At 47.1% G+C, this 25846-nt stretch overlaps 1 protein-coding gene and 1 non-coding gene across 2 annotated transcripts; both read left to right on the forward strand.

The window, feature by feature from the left end:
* Positions 1-55: 55 nt before the first annotated feature.
* On the forward strand, positions 56-129 carry Trnai-aau (transfer RNA isoleucine (anticodon AAU)). Its single transcript has one exon. It is a non-coding gene; the product is annotated as a tRNA-Ile (tRNA).
* A 17582-nt stretch (positions 130-17711) lies between these two features.
* LOC119399063 (uncharacterized) lies at positions 17712-24620 on the forward strand. The gene is made up of 2 exons (XM_049417519.1): positions 17712-19594; positions 24317-24620. The coding sequence occupies exons 1-2, from the start codon at positions 17712-17714 to the stop codon at positions 24618-24620; spliced, it is 2187 nt and encodes a 728-aa protein (XP_049273476.1).
* The last annotated feature ends 1226 nt before the right edge of the window (positions 24621-25846 follow it).

A 25846-nucleotide genomic window follows, 5' to 3' on the forward strand; every position in this document is an offset into this window, starting at 1 on the left:
AATATTGTTTTCTGAAACAGAGTTTTAATGCACAATTAAGCCACTTTGCATGTCTGGCCTGCTAGCTCAGTCGGTTAGAGCGTCGTGCTAATAACGCGAAGGTCGTAGGTTCGATCCCTGCGCAGGCCACATTTTTTTTTTCTCTTTTCTTTTAGGTGAGAGAAGGCAGTGCTGTACTGTTTTGACTTCTTGGAATCTCCTCGTATCGATATTACATAGGTCGCTGATGTCAATCGAAACGACCTACAGATTATAAGTTTTCGGAAGTCTTCAGAAGCTTTAGGTATGCAACGGTGCATTTAGCAGTGCCTGTTTACCGTACGTTAAGTATGGAGATACCGTACTGACGGGGTCGGCTCGTAGCTTTTATAGTCTAGACACTTTTATTTTGTCCTCAAATTTCGCAACCTGGAAAACATCTCCTCTTCCGAGACGCGCTCGTGTCGTGTCTACTCTTCCTTGGTCCCTCTTATTTGACGCTGTTTTTGACGCTTGCTTTATTTGTTGAACAAATTTTTGTTTCGCCATTTCTTTATTGCTCTTTCTTCTCTAAAACTGGCCGAAAGAGAGATCATTTGTTTCCAAGCTACCCACACCAAGTTGCAAGAAGCTCAACAGTCGCCATAGTGACAACCCCATGCGCCACCAAAGTTTACCAGGCGGACAAATGCGAGCCTTATACGGAAAAGCAGTGATAGTGTACGGTATGTTGAAGCAGTACAAGATTGGGAGCACAAATTATTGTTTCTTGCTTCATGAATTACTCAGTTTAGAGGAAACGTGCTGGCTTCAAATTTCTTGGATAGTGCATGTGATGGGGTACACGTACTGTACTTTAATCTACGTGTCAAACTTTGCATAGAGTATCGCATGTAACTTGGTAGCAAATGGGCCAGTAGTAGTGCATATTTAGCAGCACTTCTTTTTCACACTGAGTACGGATTGCTGTAATCGTGAAGACTTGCAAAGCAATGGCAGGGAAAGCTACAGTACGCATACCGCTTGCTTGTAGGGAGTGACATTCTGAAGCTTCTAAAATAGGAAACTGTGTGCAAACAATCGTCCCTTCATTACACGAGACATGTTGTGCAGTGGTCACCTGGAGAATGGTTGCCGGGTCGCTACTCTGGAATAAATAACGTTTGATGATGGGAGTAGGAGAATAGAAGCATGTGCATGAGGACATTTTGGGCAGCGTTCTATGAAACAGGCTGCTGAATTTGTAAAGCATTTGAAAAATTAGTTTTTAGCTTTGTTCAGTGAACTTTGCCGATACATTAATGGGATGATATGTAAGCAGACAGGTCCAGAAAAGATGGTGCAGCACCGTTGCATTTGTGCAAGCGATTTGTCTTGTATGTGAAGTTGAACCACAGACAAGAGGCAAATAATAATTTTTCTTCTAGATAACAGACCTGACACATGACACGGAGTTTTTAAAAGTATGTTTTACCAGATCAATAAATGAGTGTACTCAATAGATATAATCAGAGTTCACTAGAGTTGGCCAGTGTTTGTGCATGTTAAAGATTTGAATGTGTACTAACTGCTATTTCCTTGATATTGCTGTGAGCTATGTATATAAAAAAAAGTTTGTTTTGTGTGACAGCCATGTTAAGACTCTTAAAAGTGAGGCAGACAGTTAGGAGGTAGGGAAGAATGAAAATGTAAATTCAGCTTCTGCAATCGTCCATAGTTTAAGCAGTGTCTTTCACGACTATGCACCGTTGGCACCAGAAAAAATGGACTCATTTATTTATTTTTCAGTGCAAAGCATAACAATAAAAATAGCTAATTATACAGATTTAAAAGAAATGTCTGCTCACTGCTTATTTTTCCAACTTTACTTCTATGCCTTCCAGCACTTCCTAGCTTTCTAGCATATACTACTGTTCTAAATGTCTGTAGTGTGTGCACACATATCATATGCAGTGTATTGTCCGTGCTGTCCACTGGTACATCATTTCTTTTTAATAAATGAGTGTTTTTAGAAACACGCGCAGGCATCCTCTATCACACGTGTCAGCTGATCAACAGTAGGCGAGCAAGGGTAGCTCAATTCTCGAAGCTTGTCTTCCATGACAACCTTCACAGGAATGTTCAATTGCTGAAATGTTGGATTCAGGCTAAGGCTTTCTTTATTCGCATACTTTATTCACGATTGCCAATAAACAACGTAAGCTTACTTGCTTGGCGTGTTTTTTGCCAGTTGAGGCTTCTCGGTCACCTGGCGACATAACGGATATATTCGTAGTAACGTTAGGCTGCCGCGCGCGCAAATACTACCCGGGGCAGCAGTGAATAAAGACCCAGAACCAGCGGGCGTGCACCGCTACCACCCGCGCCCACCAGCAATGCAGCAGCCATATTGCCCCAGCGTAATTATAGTGTACTAGTTATTCTAGTACAGTGCTATAAGCGTAATGATATAGTGGTAATGATGATGATGATGGTGATGGTGATGATGATGATGTGGTGCCGTTTTCTTTATAACGGGTCGCCGCGTGTATGGCGGCTTGGCAATAAAAAATACAGGAGTATAAAAACCCCAGCTAAGGGGAAAATAAAGAATAGGGAAAAAAAAGGTTAAGGAGGATGTGAGGGACGACCTACTCCATGAAAAAAAAAAAGATGGGGGGGGGGGGGGGATTCGTTCACTTCGCGACCCTCTGAAGAGATAGTATTCTCCATCTCTCCAAGCGCCGCTTAGTGCTCGAATCCCAGTGCGAAATGCAACGGAGTGTCTCCTCCACAGTGGGGTTCTCTCGGTCGGATACTTTAGAGTCACTGGAAAAATTTCAGAGTATCGCATCTGTTTTCCGCGCGCCGCCGCCGACGCGATTGGCTTACTCGCATCACGTGACCTCTCGCCGCCATATCCCTTCCAAGCGCTTTGGGTGCGGGTGCATTGAACGCAGAGCGGGGCCGGATATTTAACATTACCACGGTCCCCAGGAGTACTTCGTCGCTTTTTTAAACGCGTCATGCAGACAGGGGCGTAAGCAGACATTTTTTTCGGAGAGGGGGGGGGCACGGGCCTGGTGTGCCACCCCCTGGCTACGCCACTGCATGCAGATGCCAGAAGAGAGTAGCTCACCATCAATCGAACGTTACTGGTGAGCTACTCTGAGATTCTCGTTTGCCGTGTGGGAAAAATTAATGTCAAAGAGTGCCGTTCTACGTGGCTGCATAGTTGGCCTGAACGAATTCGCCCCCCTTGAATAACACTCCTTCCTGCAGTGAACTACACTAACTTTGCTGGAAAAGATGTTATGCGACAGGATACTTCACCTTTTCGGTTCGCTATGGTCAGCAATATTGAAAACTACATACCTTTCTATTTGCTCGGCTGTTTATATCTCGATCTGTTGAACAGATTACGCATGCTATCCGAGTTATAAGCGTGTCACGCACGAGAGCGAAATCGAAGATTTATTAAAATAATAACTGTTATACCTTGAAGGCAATTGTGGTATGATCTTTGGCATTGCACAAAACAGAAGCGTGGAACTCTGTTGATAAACTTGGTATAAGGCAATGTTATCAAGCGTATTTTTTAAGTTTGTTGCAAAAATGCTGCTAATATGCTGCATTGCACAGCAAAAAAAAAAAAAAAAAAAAAGCAGATCCCACGCATTGAGGGAGTCGATTTTATGCGAGCCCTAGGTCTATGTACATACTGTGTTGGAGTAGCATGCGCTTTAAAAATTCCGGGATGTGCTATTTCTGATCAAAAGAACATAAAACACCGTTCCGAGGAAGTTTTAATAACAGTGCATTATGAAAAAAAAAAGTGCAGCAGTGCAGAAGCCGAACCCCAGCTGTTTACGCGCTGGCGACGCCAAAAAAAGAAGTTTGTCGGAACACAGCAAAATATTTGCAAATTCATTGCAACGTTGGGAATATTAAGGAGACAAGAAATAGGAAATGAAACAATTAAGTAGTGATGTCAATCATTTTTGATGGCCTATTTTCTACGTATCGTAAGATAAGATGCACCTTACCTACCGCACGCCGATTCGCCCGTGCGTTCGGCTGCTGGCGTTCCGAATCAAGACGTCGCGCACAACTTCCAATTACCGTACACACACAACTTCTATTACACATATCAACCAGTTGAACAGCAAGCACGGTGCGCAAGCAAGCTATGCGTCAGCGATCAGTCGAAGGACGCAATGTTGAATATTCTCGATGTGATAACGTCCTCCAGTGCAGTGAACCTGAACACCGACTGCAGAGCTAGCGCAAACAGTCAAAATTCACCAAATGTCGAAGTGAATGGCATCTCGCACGATGTCACTGCGCTAATGCAACTATGTTTACAGATCCGGACCTAGCGAACATGCCCGGCCGTGACACGAAAAGAGACCGATGAAGCCATGGAGAGAGTTCGCGAGCACATGGCAACATTCGCCGTACGTTTCATTAGTTACACCGCTAACCGCGCAGTCGATCCATACCTGTCGATGACTCGAAATCACTTCTAATATCCTCTTGAAGAAACACACACACATAATGCCGTTCTGCCGAGCGTAACACGGCACTGAGGCTAAAAGATCGGTCACTTCTCAACACACGCTAGCAACGCGCCGGACGGTCTGGAAGGGACATGGCCGCCGCCACCCAATGTTGCCCGCGTGCAGCCTACCTTTGCGGTACTCTGATTTTCCAGTGACTCTAGGATACTTTAGTTCACAACGCCACCTCTACCCTTATTTCCGTTGCACTGTCAAAAGTACAGTTTTCCTTCTCTAGATGGTTGTATAAGTGTTCTGTGAAATAACATGCTCGCTTTCTGTGGCCGTATACGGTGTTACCGAGGCTTCTCCTTTTCACGCCGTCCTCTATCAGGTATTACAGTTGAATGGCTTCAGAACGGCGCAACAAGGAAGACGAAAAGACGAAAGATCACACGAACACAGTTGAACCCCTCAAAGTCCTCAAGAACGAAATTCTCGCAGCAACGAAGAAATCTGGCGTCCCCCGCGAACGTCGTCCATAGAGTTCAATCTATTTGCCCCTTCTCCACAGCGAAGAAATTTTAAGAAGCACTCCCGCAATAAGGAAAGTTTCAGATAGTGATTCGCAACGTTTTTTTTTTTTTTTCCAGCCCATGAGCTAGTTGGGAACCCAGAAGTTCGAAAATGGCAGCACCGCTCATTGACAAGTCTAGCACGTACGTTCCGCCAACAAGCATCGGTGGGACAATTGCAGTTTACATTCCGCCGGATGACGAAGATAGCAGCAAGACGTTTTTTTTTTTCGCTGAGCACAGTTTTTTACTCACGCCTCTGTTGGCAGCTACGTCGGCACACGACGTTTCAAGTGATGACATCAAGAAAGTGACGTCGTGCCGACAGACACGGAGGCAGAAAAAATTGGCGAAGCTTGCACTAAGCCGCGCAAGGCTTGGAACAGCGAAACTGGACGATTCGGAAGACTAATATCTGGTTGCATCTATAGCTTGTTTTACACAGGAAACGGTGAAGGAGACAGGAAAGCGGCTATAGGCCTGAGCTAGGTGATACAGGTTGTTTCTATGTTGCTTCTAAGTCGCGCAGAGAGGTTTGAGTTAAACCACAGACAGTCACAGAAACGACACACGTCCAAACTCCAGAGGCAAAAACTCGCGCTGAAACCAAGCGTTCGCACCTCTCATAGATCTACGGGCACGTCGTCGTTGGCGTAGACCTTCCATCGCTTCGAGGTCTTCTCGCAGCCGCCGTTGCCTTACCCGTTACCTAGTATTCTCTCGTTGTACGTACTCGGGGTCTTCGGCTCGCCGCTGTTGCTTCGCAGCCATTTGTTGTTGGGGTAACTGTTGCGTTCTTCATTATTAGTGGACCAGTGGGGAGTAGTGGGATTTACCCAATTTCTGCGGCACATACCCGTCTACGATAATGATAGTTTTTTTTGGTTCGTCGGACAAGGAGCGATTTGCTAATAGCTTCAGTGTTAAAAACGCAGGCAGAAAAGAAAAAAAAGTGGTAATTGCAGAGAATTTCGGCACGCCAGCTCGCTGTCTACAATTCTCAGATCGAAAGACATCACAATGGCGGCGCTTCAGAACGGCGCACGTGCTCCTTCCGTCAAGCTCCTTCAAAGAAACGTGAAACAAAGCGAGATCAGCGACTTCCTTAATTAAATAAATTTTCGTTGTGCGAAGTGATCGGTGTGCGTATTTTTCTGTCTTCGCGACAACGAAATTCTCACGAGAACGAACAAAAAGCGCTTCCCCAGCGATTTCGTAATGGAGTGGTTCGACTGTAATGTATATGACAACATTCTGTTTCCTTCCATTTTTTTGCAGGTGGTATTAGTCTAGATGTTTAGAAACAAGCGCTACACCAACTAAATTATGACTTCGCTATTGATGGGATTATTTGCTGTTTTTCGAATGAATAAAGAGAGATGTCGAAAGGTTTGAGTTCCACTCTTTTTCTTGGGAACTTTAAAGAGAAGAAACGGTCACACAACTGAACTTCTGTAAGTGGAGTGTCTGTGTGTTGGTATCGTCAACAAGTCGCACCGGGGCGCCCTGGTGAGCCGTTTCCGCCAATCATCGATGCGCCTAGTAATTTGTCGAAGATGTTACGTGTCATTCATTAGGAGGTATTCACGTGACGCCATCCTCAAGGGGCGCTAACGAGGTGCCCGCCCTAGAGTTACTGTATATGCTACCTTTAGGTAGCAGAGTTGCGCATCCGTCTTCCAAACGCCGCTAGCAACCAAGCGTTGCGGAGAAGCTGACGCTCGGGTCAATTCTTGTATTTCTCGATCGCGCCGCTGCAGCGAACTAGATTGACACTAGTCATTCACAGTAAAGTAATCACCGGTCTTCGACACGCCAGACTTGCCGATCGGTGACCCGGTAGGCCTGTCGCCTGCAAAAATGGAGCGCGTCTTCGCCGCATAGCTGTGGTTGCTAGCCAGACCTATGCGCAACTCTGCTACCTAAAGGTAGCATATACAGTAACTCTAGCCCGTCCTACCCGTGCTCGCCTATATGTACCTGATTTTAAGCAGTTCAATACTTCTTGTGTTAAAGGTTTGAATACGCGGTTTGGTGCCATTATTTGTGTAGCTCGGGCCTACATTTAGGCATTTCTCTCTTAAAAAAGCACCTGATATTAACCCGCGCCATTGTTCCTTTGTGGACCTTTGTGGAATTTTTGAACATATAGGTTTCCACTGCGAGTATATTTATAAGTTCGTTCATAAGGAACTGATACCTGCTTCACAATAGCTGCCTTTGCTCTGTATTTTGCTTCATTACTCAATTCTGTGATAAAGTTATATGAAATTAGAATATTTTATGGGCGCACCGTTTGTGCAATTGATTTCTTGGTGAGTGAGATTTCTTTGTGAAACAAGGTGAGTAAAGGAGAGGACATAAAAAAGAAAGAAATCGACATTACAATCATGATTGTAGAAGGATTCTATTCCTACTTTTCAAGGTTTTGCGGTGGTCGTTGAATATCCCCTATGAAGAACAAATTTCGGGAACCTTCTTAAAGTAGGATTGTAGAACTTCTTGAAATTGCATACCGGCCGGACATTAGCTGAGAAATACGGCCGACACAGTCGGATGAACGGATGTAAAAAAACCCGTTGGAAGACGTTCTTTCGTCTTGGCCAATCCACTCCGTAGCAGTTTTATATCGCTTTTGTGCTAGCTGGGTTACGCTATAGGGAGCATAGGCGTGCGCAGTGTTCCCCTTCAGGGGGGGGGGGGCGAAGGGTCATCGTAGCGACCCCCCCCCTTTAAGTCAATGTGTGGGCCAGACTTCCCCCCCCCGCCTTCCTTAGGTGACTATGGGGGGGGGGCGCCCCCCCCCCCCCCCCCCCCATGCGCACGCCTATGCTGGGAAGCAAGAAGACTGAGAAGAATCAGGCACAGTAGAAGAAGTGTAAATAATGTAGAGCTATCTGGTCTAGATGCGCAACCACACAGTACTTGCAGTTTCTCCATTATGTATTTTCTCTTATTTACTTTCTTTGTTGACGTAATGAATACCTCAAATTAATGTATAAATGTTCAGACGCACAATTCTTGGCGATCGGCTGGAGTGAGTATGAGCCATACTGTAAGGATATTGTCATCATCATTACCGTGCTTTGCATGGAGGAAAATGATCCCAGCCATGGCCGCCGAGCAAAAGGGGAGACGCGCGTCGCGTCTTGCCTGACATCCGCTCATCTCTAGGCATAATACGTCATTGACCACGGTGTAAGAAAAATAATTTAGGTGTGGACACTCTCCGCCCGCCGCGAAGGAGAGCGCGTCCAGATAATGTTCGCCTTTAATACATGCGCCGGCCGCAGTTTCGTGGGGGGCGCTGCGACATGGGGGCTTAAGAAACCCATTGCGACGAGGCGAACGCGCGTTTTCCTTCATCTTTTGCACCTCATTGCATTTTTTCACGGCGAGGTTTCATACGGCCACGGTGTAAACGGCGCACCCGACGCACATAGCGTCCCTAACAGCGTTGCGTACGTAAAAGCGCGGCTTCTTGCTTAGAGCGCGTGAGCAGTCTTTCTGCTCGCTGACTTCTCACGTGCGCAACGCCGTTACGGACGCTACGCACGCAGCTCGTCTTCTATAGTACATGCGCCGGCCGCGATTGCGTGGGAGGCGCTGCGACATGGGGGCCGAGAGGAGGAAAGAGGCGAACATTATGTGGACGCGCCGTCGGGCGGAGTGTCCACACCTAAATGATTTTTCTTACACCGTGGTCATTGACTTAGGCCAGTAGCGTAACTAGAAACTTTTTTCAGGCGAGGGGGGTGGTTCAACTTATAGAGTTTCCTAAAATTAACTAGAGGGGACTCTGGCGTTGCGATCGTTCAGTCACCATGGGAATGATGAGTATATACACGGATTTGCCTATAGTCGTCATACTTGCGGGCTTCAAACGCACTTGTGGCTTTGTTTATTGCTGGGTTTGGTGTTCTTTCGGATAAAAGAATGGATCGTTGTGAACTTCGTGACCAGATTTGAACTGGTGAGCCTAAAAAGGTTAAAGTGGTCAAGTGGAACTGCTGACTTTTGCTGAAGTTCGTTTTGCGACAAAGGAGATGCAAGCGACGCGGAGCAAAACGGAGCCGAAAGAACGAAGTTTAGACAAATCCGTGTACTACCCATCATTCCCATGCTGGCTGAAGCGCCATGCTATGGTGGCTAGAGCCATGCGTTGCAGCTGCCATAGACACTAGCGCCAGAGTTCCCTCTGGTAAGTATTGTAGGAAAATCTATGGTTCAACCACACTTTGTGTATGTTCGTGCGTGTGTTTGTGTGCGTGCGTGTATATGTACATACATGTATGTATGTATGTACACCCCCCTCCCACCCCCGAAATGTTGCATGCAACATTTCGGGGATGGGAGGGGGGTTGAACCGCCCTCTTTGGCTACGCCAGTGACTTTTGTCGTCTGGGTGCAAGCGTTCCTTCGTGCTAAAGAACGCTGGCATCGAAGCGCCCTGCGTGGTCTCGTATATAGTGCAGCGCACCAAGAGGCCGGCGGCAGGTATCCCTCTCGGTGCCACAGCGACACCCACACTCATAAAGTTTTGATCAGCGTCATCATCAGCACAAAGTGCATTATAGAGAAGGAGAAGAAGAAAACGTAGCAGTCCGAGATCTGAATCGACGACGACCACAATCAACGCGAAGCAAGCTTCCACATGTTTGGTAAGCGACAGCTGCATCTCTGTTCCTGGTATAGACTCGCAATGCGATAATCATGACGCTATAGTGAGAAAAGTATTCGGCAGGATTGCATATCCTTGCTTGATGCGATGATAAAGCGAACGGCACCTGTGTCTGACCACTGAGATCCCCCAATTTCTAGCGAAGCCGTTTCCTGCACTGGTTGTACGAAAGATATATTTCGCGGCAACCGAACAGGTCAATAGCCGCTTTCAATTGCGTACTCCATTTATTCGGCAATAATGAACTGTTTCGGCGGTCTGCCTGACTGAACTAAGTATATCTGACCGCGTTCAAGCAAGCGAGTTTTTTTTTTTCACAATGCCTGGCGGTTTCCCGAAGAATAATTTCCTTCGTGCAAGCTAGAGCGTTGAGACGCTTGGCGTCTTTCCGCAACGCTGAGGAAGTGTCGAGCCGCCGTTTTGTGCAATATGGGTGCAGATTTTTAGTACTGCTCACGTATAACATCCGTAACGGCGTTGCGTGCGTTAAGAACGTTGCGTTTCGCAGAGTGCGCATGAGCAGGAGTTATGCGCACGCGCTCTACGCGAAGCGCAGCGTTCTTACGCATGCAATGCCGTTACGGACGCTACGTACGCAGTACTGGACTGAATAAAACTTTATTCAGAACCTGCAGACTGGCGGCCTGGCCTTGGCCACCCAAGTGCTCGCGGGGAGGTTTAGCCTTTCCAACACTTCCCGGGCATGCCGGATGGCCCAAACTTGTTCTTCTAATTCTGAGCTAGCCAGATCAACGCGCCAACGCGCCTCAAAGAGGTCCGAGTTTTTCTGATCGAAAAGCTGTGTAGTGTGTGTGCATTTCCATAGGATGTGTTCTAAGTTCGCGTATTCTTGTTTACATAGACTACAGCCAACGTCGGGGAATTGCCCGGGGTAGATGCGGTTGAGGTGCACTGGGTTTTGAAAGGTTCTGGTTTGTAGACGCCTCCAGTCCACTTCTTGTGATCTATCTGGTTTGTAGACGCCTCCAGTCCACTTCTTGTGATCTATCTAGTTTATTATGGAGTTGTGGGTGCATTTTTCTTTGTTTCTTGCAGTATGTCAATATGTCGTGGAAGGTAAGCAGCCTATCCTGATCATATCGAGTTATATCGGGCTCCATGAAGAAGAGATGGGTGTTCCCAGCCGCGGATGGGTCGTTCGCGCGCGGCAAGGTGGGACTTCTCATTCAGTTTAGGGGGGATGTTCGGTCCTCTTATCTTCTCCCATGTGCGCTGGGATAAATTTCAAGTATCTTGGTGTAATGACTCCGTTCTTGAAGTGCTTTGTCTTGCTGTTTTCGATCCTGGCCGCTTCGACTGAGGCCCACGCGCTTGTATAGTTTCCAAATGATGGTTTAGAGTCGCTGATAATTCTGTTGTGGCTTCTGCTGAGCATGGCTAGCACTATGGCCACGTCCTCCGCGGCTTCCGAGTTCCTGACTTTTACTGAGCAGGCCAACGCTATCGCTCCTTTCGTGCCGATCACCCCCGGTCGTGAAAGCTTCCTTCCCCGGTACCTGGCCGCATCAACGAATAGGGATTTCTCGTTCGTGCCACGGTTTTTCAGGATTGCTTTCGTGCGGCATTTCCTCCGTTCCACGTTATAGATCGGGTGCATGTTTTCCGGTAATGTTTCGGTGACAGTATTGGATCTAACGTGCGGCTGGAGCATTTCCTTTATTCCGTGATTATTTACGTTCAATTTCTTATTATTTCTTTGCCTGTCCACGTGCTGGAGAGCCTTTCGAGTTGGACTATGTGTCATGCTTCAATGATTTCGTCCAACGTGTTGAGGACCTTCCAGCTGGAGCATTATTTCGTTTCTGGTGTACGGGTTGAGACCCAGGGCTGACTTGTAGGCCTTTCTTATGGGTGCATCTATCTTGTCCTTTTCTGCCCTGTTCCATCGGACAAAGGCCGCTACGTACGTGATATGGCTAATCGGAAAGGCTCGGACCATACCTACAACGTTTTTTTCCTTGATTTCATTCATTCTGTTGGTGACTCTTCGGATTAATCTAATCGCTGCCATGACTTTGCTGCTGAGGCGCGCCATCGTCTCATCGTTTGTACCTTTGGCGTCGAGCCAAAGCCTTAGGATTCGTGTACGTTGCACGATCGGGATCGTCATCCCAGTCTTGGTGGTAACGGCGATTCCTTCGAGTGGAAAGTCGGAGGTTCCCTTGGGTGGTCTTTACATCTTACCAGAGCGACAGTAAGAGCTCCAACTTCTCTGGAGAGCGCTCTAGCCCCGTGCTGGCTAGGTAGCATTCTACTGCATCGACCGCCTCCTGGAGTCTTGCCTCCATTTGCCCCGCGTTGCTGTTCTCAGTTGTCCAGATCGCAGGGGTGGAAGTGCTGCGCCATTTGCGCCACGCTGCGCCAATGCGCTTCTGCTGCGCCGTCCTGCTCCAAAACGCATTATTGCGCCAAAACTGCTCCCAAGCGGTCTTTGGTGCACGGCCTCCGCGATGGGCTCCGGTGCGCTGCCGGAACCGATCACCGAGGCTACGTTTGGTGCCTTCATGTGCCGCTGTCATCCGTGTCATGGCGCGCCCAAGCGAGCTTATATCATTATATCATCATCACATCACTTGGCGCGCTCTCGCGACCTTGTCGAGGGCGCAGAAAACCTAGCGAAGAAGAAAGTGAGTTGTGCAGCCATATTTCGATTGTGACGCCGGCGGCAGCGAAGTTTTTTGGCGCGCTGCGCGCACGAGGCGGTTGTTGTCATCGTGGCCTGGGATTGCGAACATGAATAAAAGTAAGTGCGTTGACGCTTCATAAGGTCGAAAAGGTTCTATTTACTGCGAATATTTAATTTGATGTGAAGCCATGAAGATAGTGCGAGCAGCTGCCGCGAACGTAAACGCGCGACCATTATTAGAAACTTTGCATTAGGAAACCACTGTAAAGCTGATTGTGTAATATGGATTTTGTTTCATGAAAACGTATGAAAACGAGAAATTTGTTTAATCCGTTTGCGGTCTATGAAGCCACTGCCAACTGCGAAATCACTCACAGGGCTTCAGTTTGTGTAAATCGGTTGGACCATTTCTGAAACTCATTTTTTTTTAGCGAGAGCATGCCTATCCATGTGCAGAATTTGTTGCATTGCACACAAGCCCTTTGACGTTATAAATGCAGTATGTAAACGCGCTCGTGCAGCGACGAGCTTAGTCTCGCTGGTGCGATCGGTCGCGTTGTTCGATTTTTGCTCGTGAGAACCTGCGCTCGGCTCGTGGTCGAGTACGCCGTAGCTCGTACCATCCGCAGCACAACATGACATGCCGCTCGCCGCCGTGGCTGTGTGTGGCTTGGTACATGAGGTGGCGAGTGAAGAAATATACAAAAAAGAACAAGATAGACACTTGGAAGTTTATTACTGAAAAGACGAATGTGTGGTAGTACGAAAACAGAACCACGGGATACAAATTGTGCACTTGCGACATCTAGTATCATCGCACCTCAAGTGCCATATTTGCGTGCATATAACAGACACCAATAATTGACAAATCTTGGAACTTGAAGGGAAAAGGTGGAAGTGCGTGGCGCAATTTTTGGCGCGATTTACGCGCGTTTGTAGGGACGCGCGCGTTTTTTGACGAACGCCTTCGCGAAATCGCGCTGTTGCGTCCCGAATGTCTTGATATCATGCGCGACTGACGCGTGGTCGGAGGGTCGCGCGCGTCATTTTGATGAACGCTATCTCAAAAATCACGCCGCCGCGTCTTCCTACTCGAAAGAAAACGCCTCGCGCGGCGCATCGCCCGCTCGTCCGAGAAGTGGAGTTTAGGGTGCAGACGCTTGTTTGTTTGGTTTCTTCCAATGCCTCCAGACGGCGCTGACCTCCGCGCATTTCGAAGGAACTTTTTGAAGCCGGCGTAGGCTTTTGACGAAAATGCAACCCGGCAAACGCGGCGCAAAAACGCCGCTGCTGAAAAACGTTCATTACCATGAACGTTTTTCATTTGTCAGTCTAGTCAAGTGTAGCTATTCAAAACATCGCTTATCTCGTTTTCCTGAGTCATTGCTCTATCACAGCTGTGATGTTTTAATGATAACACGTACGCGCGCGTGTGTATATATATCATTTGTTTAAGTGCTGTTGGTTCCTCAATATTGAATGTTTTCTAAAATCGTTGGAATTTCTTGTGTTTACCAGAAATAAAAATTAAACAACAATGATGTTTGACCCTACAATTCTGCTCCAAAACTAACTTGCATTGCTCCAAAACACACATTTTGGTGCTCCAAAGCTGCTCCAAAACAGCATTATTCCTGCTCCCTGAGCTGCTCCAAAACGCTCACGCCCGCTTCCACCCCTGAGATCGTAATGTCGTCCGCGTACATCGTGTGATTGATTCCTTCGATGTTGTTGAGCTTTTCTGGTAGTCCAATCATCATGAGGTTGAATAGCACTGGGGAGATGACGGAGCCTTGTGGGGAGCCCGCGCTCCCCATGTCAATTCGTATGCTTTCTTCCTAGTCTAGATTAATTCTGGCTTTTCTATTCGTGAGCAAATATTTTATATAATTGAACGTGCGCTCGCCAAGATTCAGTTGTATCACTCTCTCGCATGGTCGAGTGACGAGCGCTGTTGAAAGCCTTCTTTAAGTCCAATCCTAAGATGGCGCGGACCTCTCATCCTGGTACAGCAATGAAAATGACGTTCCTTGATCTGAATGGGTCAAGGGTCCTTGTCTGAAGCCTATGATTGAGCTGGGATGCGCGTTGCCTCCAGATGCCCGTTGATCCTATTTAGGCAAGCGTGCTTCATGATTTTGCCGACACACGAGGTAAAAGATATTCACCTCATATTCTGGACGTCCGGGGACTTTCCGGGCTTGAGCATGAGTACCACGTCCGACTTTTTGCACTCGTCTGGTATTTTGCCGTTCTTCCAACATTTGTTGATGTAGTCCGTGAGATGTTTCATCGCCTGATCGTCCAGGTTCCGGAGGATTTGTCAGATATCCTGTCGGGCACGGGAGCTGATTTGGTCTTGAGGTTCTGCAGGACCGCTCTGATTTCTTGTTCTGAGAAGTCCCTATATCAAAATCTTCGTTAGATGATCACTCGTACTCCTTGTGATTAATGCCCGGGGGTTTCGCTAGTTACGTTTTGACGATATCTTTCCCCATTGCCTCATGGTGCCCTCTTTAACGCGATAGCGTTAAACAGTTCTTTCGCAGAAATTCCGGTGTTGGTGTCGTTGGCTGTGAGCGAAAAATCGGCGTTGTCCGGGAGCTAAAATTCTAGATAGATGCAAATAAATAAATAAATAAGAAAAAGTCCTTGGCCCGGGTAAGAATCGAACCCAGGCCTTCTGCGTGGCAAGCAGGTGTTCTACCACGCGTAGCCACGAATGCTTGAAACTACTTCGTAAAAAAAATTCGGCAGATCTCACGTACCGCGGGAGTCGATGTTATGCGAAGCATGCGGCGGGAAGGTGACCGTGGCGTAATTTCTTTTACTGAGCGAAACGTTACAAAATGACGCTAAAGATTTGTATAAATTTTATATGCACACATACATGTTGAAGAGCCGCATATGTGTTATATAATCAGTTGTTTACAGTTGGGTAACGCTGTCAACGGCGACGTGAGTATTACGAACACCAGAAGCGGTAAGCTGATATGTAGTGCTTATACTTGTCCCTTATGATGGAGAACGCACGCACGTTTCACGAATCCGTATTCATGTGTGGAAGAAGCTCTTGACAGTTCTTGAACAATATCATGATCACCGTGATCAGTGAGCACCAAGAGCTGGTCATGACTTATCTGATTCGGTCGTGATCGCGGTGGCGCGGAGTCCATGTGTAGTGAAGTATGAGGCATAGTACAGCTGCTGAAAATCGTGGATGCCTCGGTCATTTCGTCGACAAATTGTCTGTCGATAGAGCCGGCGATATGTCGGAACCTGAAGTCACCCTTCGCGTTGGTGAGGTATAGGCCGTCGAGGCTGGTAGGCCTGGAGAGTGCTACGTAGGCCAACGTCAGTGAATGGCGCTTGTCGTATTCGTAGACTACTTGGCCGTTTGTGGCCTATAGACAAGTCTACAAAGCGGCTGTCAATCAATCTGGCATCATCCTCAGTCAGCATGAGGCCATCGCTCAGCCTTGTAAGAAATGAAGAGGACACTGCGTCGTTCTGGCGGACTGAGTGCAATTTGCGGTGCGATGATGTGAATATCATACGTAACTTACGTCAATGTATTCCTTCGGGGTCGAGCGATGCTTCAATATACCTTGCTGAATCAAAGGAATACAAATGTAATGTTTATTAGACTGCTATAAAAGCGGAGCCAGCACTGGAAACACAGACGGTAATCTGATGAGACGCATGTATCGTAGGAGTATCAAGTAGTATAGTGTTTATTGCTTTCTTGTAAAATAATATCGCAAGCACCACAACCATAATTGATGTTGGACCGAAATTACGCCTGCTGTTTTTACAAACCAGTTTATAGACCTGGGATGGCTCTGTGGTAGAATACCTGACTTTCACGCAGAATGCTTGGGTTCGATTCCTGCTGGGATCCTAATTTTCATTCTTTCCATTCGTCGGGTCAAAGCTGCCGATGTCGGTTTTTCTTAATGCTCTCGCATTTAAGTTACCAGTGTCTGTTCTCGCTGTTCCTGGGTAGATATAAACTCTCAATCACCTGTGGCGCATACCCGTACGCCGCGGCCCGTGGTAAACGGGTATGTGCCACACGTGTCTGGAGGAAAGGGTTTGACGACTTACGCGACATGATTGTCACGTTATTCATGTCATGACCCGACAGTCATATTCGTCAAATCCTCTTACCCTCCCATGCCACTTTTGTTCTACACCAAGTAAAGGAGGCGATCATGAGAGCACCCAGACGTAGGCGGCTAGATAGATAGATAGACAGATAGATAATAGATAGAAACGCTCAAAGTGCCAAACGTTCGCTAAGAAATGCTTCGCATTTAAAAAAACGCTATAAGAATGTCATGTAGTGGGAGGAGTCTCCTTAACGTCTGTAATATTGCGTGGTAGAATCGTTGAATCGCAACAGGCGTCAGAACATGTGAATTGTGCAACGAGTAGGTGGTTTAAAGCTACCCACTCATTGCAAAGTGTGCAGCTGCGCAGGTGCGCGCGGCACCCTACACGCGTAATGTGTACTTGGCCAATTTTCTAGTGGTAGAATTATGGCATAGTGGGAACTTCACAACTGTCCTTACACTAGGCATTCTAGGATAGTTTGAAACGGTCCACGTTACACGCATAAACGTTCCTTTCTTTGCGACACGGTTGAAGGCAATGCGCACGAGGCCCGATTACGGTATCGCATTCTGATCTTGAAGGCGAAGCTCAAATGTCTGCCAAGTTTTTTTGTGCTTGATATTAGTCATCTCTCCTCTCGATGCCGCCTTGGTGTTGGCTGGATCGAGTAAGTGTCTGAGAATCTTCCATGTTTTGCTTGCGTCAATGTTGTTCTCAGGTCACACACCTCGTCCAATTCCTGGTTGCAGAGCTGTGCGCAGTGTTCCTTCATTTGCTTGTTTAGCCGTGTGATTTTTCTTTTCACATTTTTTGTTGTGTTTCTGTCCTTGTAGCCGCAACCGAATCGATTTCTTGGCTTGCTTGAAGTGCGCCAATCTGCTGTCCAGCCTTGGCTGCTCGTCCTCTTCCCAGCCGTCCCATTCTACGTGCGAGCAGCCTTTCTCACGTCTTCTGGTAGTTCTTAATTCCATTTCTCTGTGTTCGTGATGGGTTTCTGTTCTTTATTGTATATGTTTTTCCTTAACTTGTCCCAGTCTACGAACTTAGTCTGCACCAGCTTTGCTGGCAGAACGACGTTTAATTGCCACGTTGAGACTGACGATCCGCCCTTTATTGGGGAGGGGAGAATTGTGTGTCTTGCTCAGCGCGTTGCAAATAACGCCGTGTTCGAATATATTTATCTCTTCAGGCCTCCATCTACTTAACTTCTGAACTTGTTTGGATTTCCAGGTCTAATGGCGAGTGGCGATAACCAAATGGTGCTTTCGGTGGAGGCTAGTTCGAAAGACTCGTCGAAAGTACACGGCGTTAGCTTGGCGGACCTCGACGAAGTCACGGGCGTCTTCTCGGGCGAAACGATCGACCACGCGTCGCCTTGCACCGCGACCGAGCTGCGAGCGTGCCACATCGTTCGGCAGCTGTCGGTGTGGAACGAGGTGCTTTCTCAGGCCAAAATGGAACTCAGGCAGAGCCCTCGGACGCGTACTGGTATGACGTTGGTGAGCGTGGACAACCCTTACGTCGTGGACCACTCGCCGTACATGCTGTACCAGGCGGCCAGCCTGCTGTACCACCTCATAAAGACGCACCGCTGCGTGACGCACGTCGACGTCACCATGGGAAGGCTCAACCTCTACGAGCAGCTTCTGTGCGTCGCCCTCTGCGACAACGAGTCTGTGAAAACGCTCAAACTGCGGGACACCTACAAGCGGAGCCTCGGTCCCCACCGGAACTTCTGCGCGGTCATCCCGACCTTGCGAAACTTGATACACTTCGAATGCACCAGCGACGCCGAGTGCCGGCTACTGTTTATGGAAGTGCTGACGTCGCTTCTGACGACCCGGTCTCTCGAGTCGCTCCACGTTCCCGAGTTGGTTATGGCGCGCGAGCAGGCCGAGGCGTTCTTGACGGCGGTCACGGCGTGTCCGTCCCTGAAGGAACTGTCGTTCAACTTCGGAGTCGTCACCCACGCCTCGGAAAAATGCTGCACCGCTTTCGCCGAATACCTAAAGAGTCGCACTGCCTTGACGAGTCTGACCTTCGCCGGACGGGACGACCTGTACAGCGACGGCGTGCGACTGGTACTGGGAGGAGTCTCGGAAAACAAGACCATCGTCAGAATAGAGTTTAGGACAGCGTTGATGCGGGTTCAGTACGTCCAGGCCGTAGCCGACGTTCTTTCGAGGAACGCGACGCTGCGCGGCGTTCACTTCGTTCCCAGCCGTCCTTATTACGACATGGGCGCTCTCGCCTTGCACGCCTGGTTGACGGCTCTGATCGGGAACGAGACGCTGCAGGACCTTACGCTGCCCTTCTACATCTGGACGTCGCCTCAGTGGGCTCTTTTCTTCCAAGCGCTCTCAAGGAAACGCCAGCTACGGAAGGTGCTCGTGACCGGAGATACCGAGGACGCCGTCGCCTTGCGGCAAGTCTGCGAGGCCCTTCGATCGAGTGGCGCCGAGGAGAAGGTCGTCTTCGGACCGTACTTGGGGGCATCCTGCTACCAGTACTCTTTCAATCTTGTCAAGTACAAATGTTTCCGCGAAGTGCTCGTCACGGATGCTCACGGCGTCGCTGACGCCCCACCGCTTGGAAAGCTTCTGCACCAGCTGTGCTCGCTGAACCACGTGACGTCCTTGACGGTGCACGTCGACCCCACTACTTGCAGGCACAGCGTGTCGTCCGCGCTTTCCGACTACGTCGGGACGACGACCACGCTCAAGAAGTTGAGACTGATATCGCTGTCCTTCGAGCACCCGGACAACCAATCCGACCTGACTTGGACGGCCGTGGTGGAGTCCTTCTCGAGAAACAGCAGCTTGTCGGAGCTGTGCGTCAGGGTGACCTCCATCGCCAAGGCGGACTTGGAGCGCTTGGCCGACGTCGTCAAACGCAGCAAGAACATACGAAGCTTCGCAGTTTCGGTCCGATCCGCCTGGCACAGTACAGAGTTTCTGAGTCGATTGTCTCAAGGCATACACAGCAACTACAGCCTGCTGAGCGTCCAACTTCCCGACTACATGAACAGGGACTCGTTTGCAGTCTGGGACACGACTCGAAGAAACTTCGGTCTGGTGGCCAGCGCTTCGCAGTTCCTCGCCGGAGCTGAATGTAACAAGTAAGTCCGAATCAACGGAGGACCGTGAAATCATTCGCGAGAAGCCTCGGGTCGAGGTGAATAACGCGTGCGGTACAGGTTTATTGAATTTCCTATTATTTGCGTTAGTTCTGCCGTTTGAACGACGAAAAGTAGTACGCGCTGCTATGTTTGAGGCTGATTTTTTTCCCTGTACCGTCGCCATTTGCGCCACCTAAAACGTTCGCGTTTTAGACGACGAAGCAATTAATCACGACCTAAGGCGGATCCCCACGAAATTGAGAACCAGTAAGATCGCAGCCTAAACGCGAACTCGGTCTTTTCTTCCCAACAGGTGCATAAATGTCTGCAATGGCTTTCGTAAAATGAAGCGTTCGTTCAGTTGTGAATCGTGAAGCCATACTTTTTCTAGCGCTTGAACCCCGAATTTACCTATTGTATACCATAGATACTACGATAAGTCGGATGCCTCAAGATGGTGATTCAAATGTTCCAAACGCCACAGCATGCCATTTTTGGTACATTGTAGGAATCTCTCAGCTGTAGTCTTAACAACGAGCCAATGACTAATGCCGTTACCCGTAACGCGTTACTTTTTTTGGTAATTTAGTTACGTACTCGTTACCATTTCGTAACTGTAACGGGTAAAGTACTTACGTTAACATTTTTTGGTAACATGAGGTGTCACGTTACTCATTACTTTTAACAGCGAAGCCGTAAAAGCTCGCCGTAATTTGTCTGTCGGAGACAGCAATTATCATCATCATGAACCGGCACGCGCTCTTTACATTCTCTTCTTCATCTTCGTCTATCCTCTTCCGCTTGGCTCCCAGAACACGTGCGCCGATTTCTCCGGCATGGCCTGTAATAACCCTAATTGGTGAGAGAACGAATACAAAGAAAGAGAGAAAGAAAGAAATATATAAAGAAAGAGAAAGGGAGAAATTCTTGGCGAAAAAAAAATTCTTCACAGGGCGGGATTCGAATGCGCGTACCCTCGATCCGAAGACGAGCGTCCTAACCACCTGGCTATCTATAGGCACGCTTGCAGAGCATAGCATAGCCTGGTATAGTATAGTGTAGCAAGGGGGTGGGAAAGGGAAGTGAGCGTGGGGAGCAGAGATCTGATGGCGAGGAGGCAGGAAAGGAGGAGGGGAGATAGTAAAGCATAGCGTAGAAAGAATTAGAAAAAGAGAAACAGACATAAAGAAATGTAGAAAGAGAGGTAATCAAAGAAAGAGAGAGAAAGAAATAGACTGAGAGGTGGAGAGAGAAAAGGATGGAGGAAGGAAGCATGAAATAGAGAGAGAGTGAGAAAGAAAGGGATGAAAGATGCAGAAATACTGAAAGAGCAAGAAAGAGAAAGAAATAACGACATAGTGAGAAATAAATAAATGAATCAAATTAAACAGCGAAAAAAAGACAGAAAAACAGGGAGATCGAGTGAAGAAGAAAGAGAAAATTGGCAAAACTTAGCAAAAGAGCAAAAGCCTTGACTACATAGGTGGCCATCAGTTCCGATGTCTTCTTATAGCATTGCGCCTCCAGTGCAAGCTACGGTAATTTCTTTTATTCCAATAGTCCCAAGAGTCGTACACAAAACTCCTTCGCCTCGTAGGCGTCACATTCCCAGTGCTATCCTTTTGTCACAGCGGCGGACTGCTATCAGCTTGCCAGGTGTTGTCAATAGGAATATCATCTAATGCATCCGTCGAGCGCCTATTTACCGAAGGTGCTGACGTATTTTCTAAGAAGCGAGGCATGCACTTTTTTCACCTGCACTGAAATGTTCAAATATAGCTTTTATCCTGCTACTATAGAAGCCTGGAATTTGTTGCCCGGAAGTGTGCGTTGCTTACCACTCAAATAATTTCTGGAAGCATGTTCATGAATGTTGATTTGCTGTTATTGTTTTGTTTTCTTTTCCCACTCCTGCAATAGCCTCATTGAGGCTGCAGTATGTAAAAATAAGTAAATAAATAAATAAATAAATAAATAAATAAATAAATAAATAAATAAATAAATAAATAAATAAATAAATAAATAAATAGAGCTGTTGCTTAAATTACGCATGTTGTAGTTCCCAGCAAGTGGTCCTTGGAATACTGTAGCTCTTCGTATCAGTTCTGTTTTTCAAAAAAGAAATCGCTTCTGTCTGCTCCTAACTGCGGATATCCGTTTTTGGTTGTTGAATTTTTGAGCGAGAGAGGCTGACCTTGAGCTCCTTCACATAAGCACTCGCAATGTTCGCACCAGTTATATAGGTTAAAGAGGTTAAAATGATTTTGGCTGCAAATATTTTTTTCCGGGACTATGCAATTTAAGGATTTATTTTTTCCTGTAAGATCTGCGCACACGTTTTGTACGCTAGTAGAAGCACGCCGTCAGAATCACTGTAAATTTGTTGTGAGATCAGGGATGTTTTTTTTTCACGAGAGTGTTGATGATGAAATCTCATTTTCTATTTACTGTCGCTTTGAGAAATTGCTTTACCATGTACCATAAAGTTATAAGCCATCACATGCAACTCTATACAGTAAACATTAGGCCACTATAGTATATGGCTAAGTCCGGCACACTTGTGCAAAGTTTTCTAATTATATCAGTAATACAGCTAAAATTGTTGTTTTGATTGGAAGTTTTATGTGAAATTGTTGCATAAATATGATGTTTATTCAATTGTTATCGTGGTTTCTGCAGAGAGGGTGCACTGAACGAAATTTCTGACAGTGGAGTAACGGCAAAAGTAACGTGCGTTACTTTTTTTCGGCAACGGTAATGGTAACGGTAACGCATTACCTTTTTTTTGCAGATAACGTAGAGTGGTAACGCGTTTCTCTTTCGTTCGCGTAAAGAGCTGCGTATTAAGTTACTTCTTTTTTCGGTAACGCATGCAACACTGCTATTTAATCAATTTGATCAGAACTTTCGCTAACAAATTGTTCCGCTATGTACAAATGTGCGCTCGATGGCTAGAAATAACGTTAAAAAGTTTTTCTTTTCTCATGTAGATAGAAATGTGCTTAAATATTACAGGGTCAAATGCTTTATATCATGGTTTTATAACATCTAATGGCAACTGTCACGAGAGCTATGAGCTACAGCAACGCATCTCCGTGTCAACCAATTGGACTAATGCATGCTATTACGCGCGTTTCTCGCCTGCTATCAGTGGCGTGAGCGTCGAGTGACTCGCTTGTTTCTCTTCCAAGCACTTCCGGTCCAGCTATTTACTTTCGGTTTTTCGGATATTCACAAATAAAGTCATATAAAAACTAAAACTGGTACAAAATGTATGTTACTGGTTCAAGTTATGAATTATATTGGATACATATGATATGGGAGCGCAAGATTTACCTAAGGGCCTAATAACTATCCTGATAATTTAAGAAAATTAATTTAATGAATTTACTGAAGAGAACAGCCGATTTTCTCGCGAGCAGTTGGAGTCGTTGCGGCATCTGGCGGAGCAGATTTTAACCCCACACTCTAAAAGATTGTACACTCTTAAGGGTGTTTTTTATTTGTCGCACGGGCAACACCCTTAAAGCGAATTAAAGTTATTGAACTGGTGTAGACGTCTACACGCCATATCTATTCATGACTGGCGCTGATTCTATTGGATAAAGGCCAGTCCTGTTGTGTCTCCCGTCTTCGTAGTTTACGCGCTTTATGAATTAACACCGCGTTGCGGTTACACGACTTTACTTTTGCTTCGATCGGTTACTAGAACCGAAAGTAGCTAGTAATTAGATGCATTGCTGGTATCAGGACGGTTCATATATACTTCGCATATAAGCAAAACCTGCCGAAAAATGTATATTTGTATATACTTGTATATTTGTATATTTGTTCATTAACACCCTTCAGATTGGGGTGTAATCGGGGTGTTGCAAGGGTGTTTTACTAACGAGCACCCAACTTCTGAAAATAAGGGCGTAAAAGGGGTGTTTACAAGGGCACTTTTAACGCGAACACCCGTATTGCACCCTTAAGGGTGTATATTTTTTACTGTGCGTGCTTCTTTCTACGTGGCCTCCGAGATTCGCTTTGGCAGCGCGACAAAGCACAAAGTTAACCAAAGGGAATTTTTTCGAGGTGCTTGTTCCTTTGTTAGACACAACCAAATGAATCAAACACATAATTGGGCCAAGGAAAATGTAGTGCACTAATAATGGCGTACGAATTGAATGAAATTGAATTCGGAGGCTGTGGGTTGTGATCCCAGCGACGGTAAGGGCGATATATGGTCCACTTTAGTACATTTCAGTTTGCGTCATTATTGCCACTCTCCAGTTAATGACGACAATTAATGCCCGTACGCTTTCTCTGGCCTAATTCTTTTGGCAAAGTTAACCATTTGGTATTTGTAAAAGATATATCTAAGGAAGATTCATTTGGTAAAGTTAATCCAAGCAATACACTAGGGCACAGGGACGCCGACGCCGACCAGACATCCAGAGGCGTAGCCGGAAACCTATTTACGAGGGGGGGGGGGGGCGGAGGGTTGTTCAACCATGCTTCATGTATATACGTGCGTGCGTTTCAAAAAATCAGACTCCCCCCCCCCCCCCCTCCCGGCTACGCCGATGCAGACATCCTAAGCCAGGGGAACACAGTGGCCAGGGGTTATATGGTGGCGCCTCTAATCCTTTTTTTATTACGCAGTCTTTTCCTCTGAAAATCTTTTAACGACCCCTGTTAGACTTGAGACTGTCCTGACGCGTCTCGCCTCGTCGACAGGTTCATTGCGGCGTCTCTGGAGCGGGTGTACCGGCACCGTGCCCTGCTGGAGGAGCTCGCCGAGGTCCAGGGCGTCAGCGTGGACGAAGTCGCGGCTGCACTTCGAGCTCAGGTCAGGGCCTTCGAGGGCGTGCACGACTTCATGCGACTCGCGGGAGTGGTCAAGGACCGGGTCGCGTGCCACGCCCGGGACGACGGACGCCTGCAGCTCGACGACCTCAACGAGCACTGCTGGATCGCCATCAGGGGCTACCTCATGCTGGACGACGTCGCGTACGAGCGCGTTGAACGAGACGAGGGCTAAGGAACCTGCTGTCTGTTTTAACGTAGATTGGATCGAAGCTATCCCCAATGTGTATGGGCCTCCGAGGAAAAGAAAATAAAACTCACGGGGTCCCTTATGAATCCGCCTCATTGTTGTCGTTGTAATCATCTGTACATGACATACACCCAATGCAGGGGAATTGGCCGAGTAGTGGGTGAATTTGTCCAATATTTTCTGTATTGTTTAATCCCTAGATGCGATAGTTAATCATTAACTTTAAGTGTCAGTTATCAGTAATTAAATATTTAATGCCTGATGAAATTAGCAAAAGATTCTTTTAGTCGCAATGATATATTGCTGAACGGCAAAGACAACATCCCTGTCGCTGCACCCCAGAGTAGTGGCCCCAAAATGACCGGTCGACACGAAGGCGAAAGCCATCTTCTTTTCTTCGAAGTCGATCTATTGAACCTCCCGCGCCAATTTCCGAAATCTTTATGCAACTAACGTGGTTTTGCAACGCCTCCGTGATCGGAGTCACTGTAAGCTTTCTTCACCTCAGCCTGCTTTGCCCTGCCTCCGGGATCGGCCCACCTTTGACAAAGCAATTATATAATGTGATGACATCGTACGGTGACGTCACCACGTGATGATTTCCTTTTTCCATCACTCGTGTTGACGAGGTGTTTTCGCGTTTTATGAAGTATCCAAGGCTTTCGCCTTAAAAATCCCAGATATGTGTGCCTGTGTCAGTTGATTGCAGGAGTTATTCGTTGGGAAATGCTCATCGGCGTGCGCACGGGGAGGGGGCGCCCACCCCGCATATTCGCCTAAAAGTGGGCTGAAAGGGGGGGGGGGGGGCTCGACGTCTGCAGTCGGACAGGCACAGTCATTGCTTAAAGAGCAGTGCTATGGCCACGCAGGTTTTTTAGAATAATGGAGGCCTAATGCCCCGGATGTCGCATTTCAAGAACTGTTTAAATGCTTTGTTCATCTTTCAGTGAAAGAAAGGGGTGACAACCCTCTTAGAATGCGGCAGCGGACAGTGCTTAGGAGAGAAAAGGAAAGAAAAAAAAAAAAAGATTGAACAAAAGGTATACATTTTGTTTAATACTTTTTTTTTTCTTTTTCGTTCGATCTAGCTAAAACTGTAAAAAACAGTTTTAGCTAGATCGAACGCATTACGTAGAAAAAGTGACAACGGTGAAAAATATATGTTCATAGCAGTGTCTGCTATCCGCAGGATGTGTTTTCTCACCAAGCCC

This window comes from Rhipicephalus sanguineus, chromosome 7, assembly GCF_013339695.2.
Source record: "Rhipicephalus sanguineus isolate Rsan-2018 chromosome 7, BIME_Rsan_1.4, whole genome shotgun sequence".
NCBI classification, from domain to species: Eukaryota; Metazoa; Arthropoda; class Arachnida; order Ixodida; family Ixodidae; genus Rhipicephalus; species Rhipicephalus sanguineus.

Excerpts from the sequence above, each read along its gene's own strand:
- LOC119399063 (XM_049417519.1), top strand. The coding sequence starts at position 17,712 with ATGGCGAGTGGCGATAACCAAATGGTGCTTTCGGTGGAGGCTAGTTCG. Across the intron at positions 19,595-24,316 it reads GCCGGAGCTGAATGTAACAA|GTTCATTGCGGCGTCTCTGG; the intron begins GTAAGTCCGAAT and ends CCTCGTCGACAG.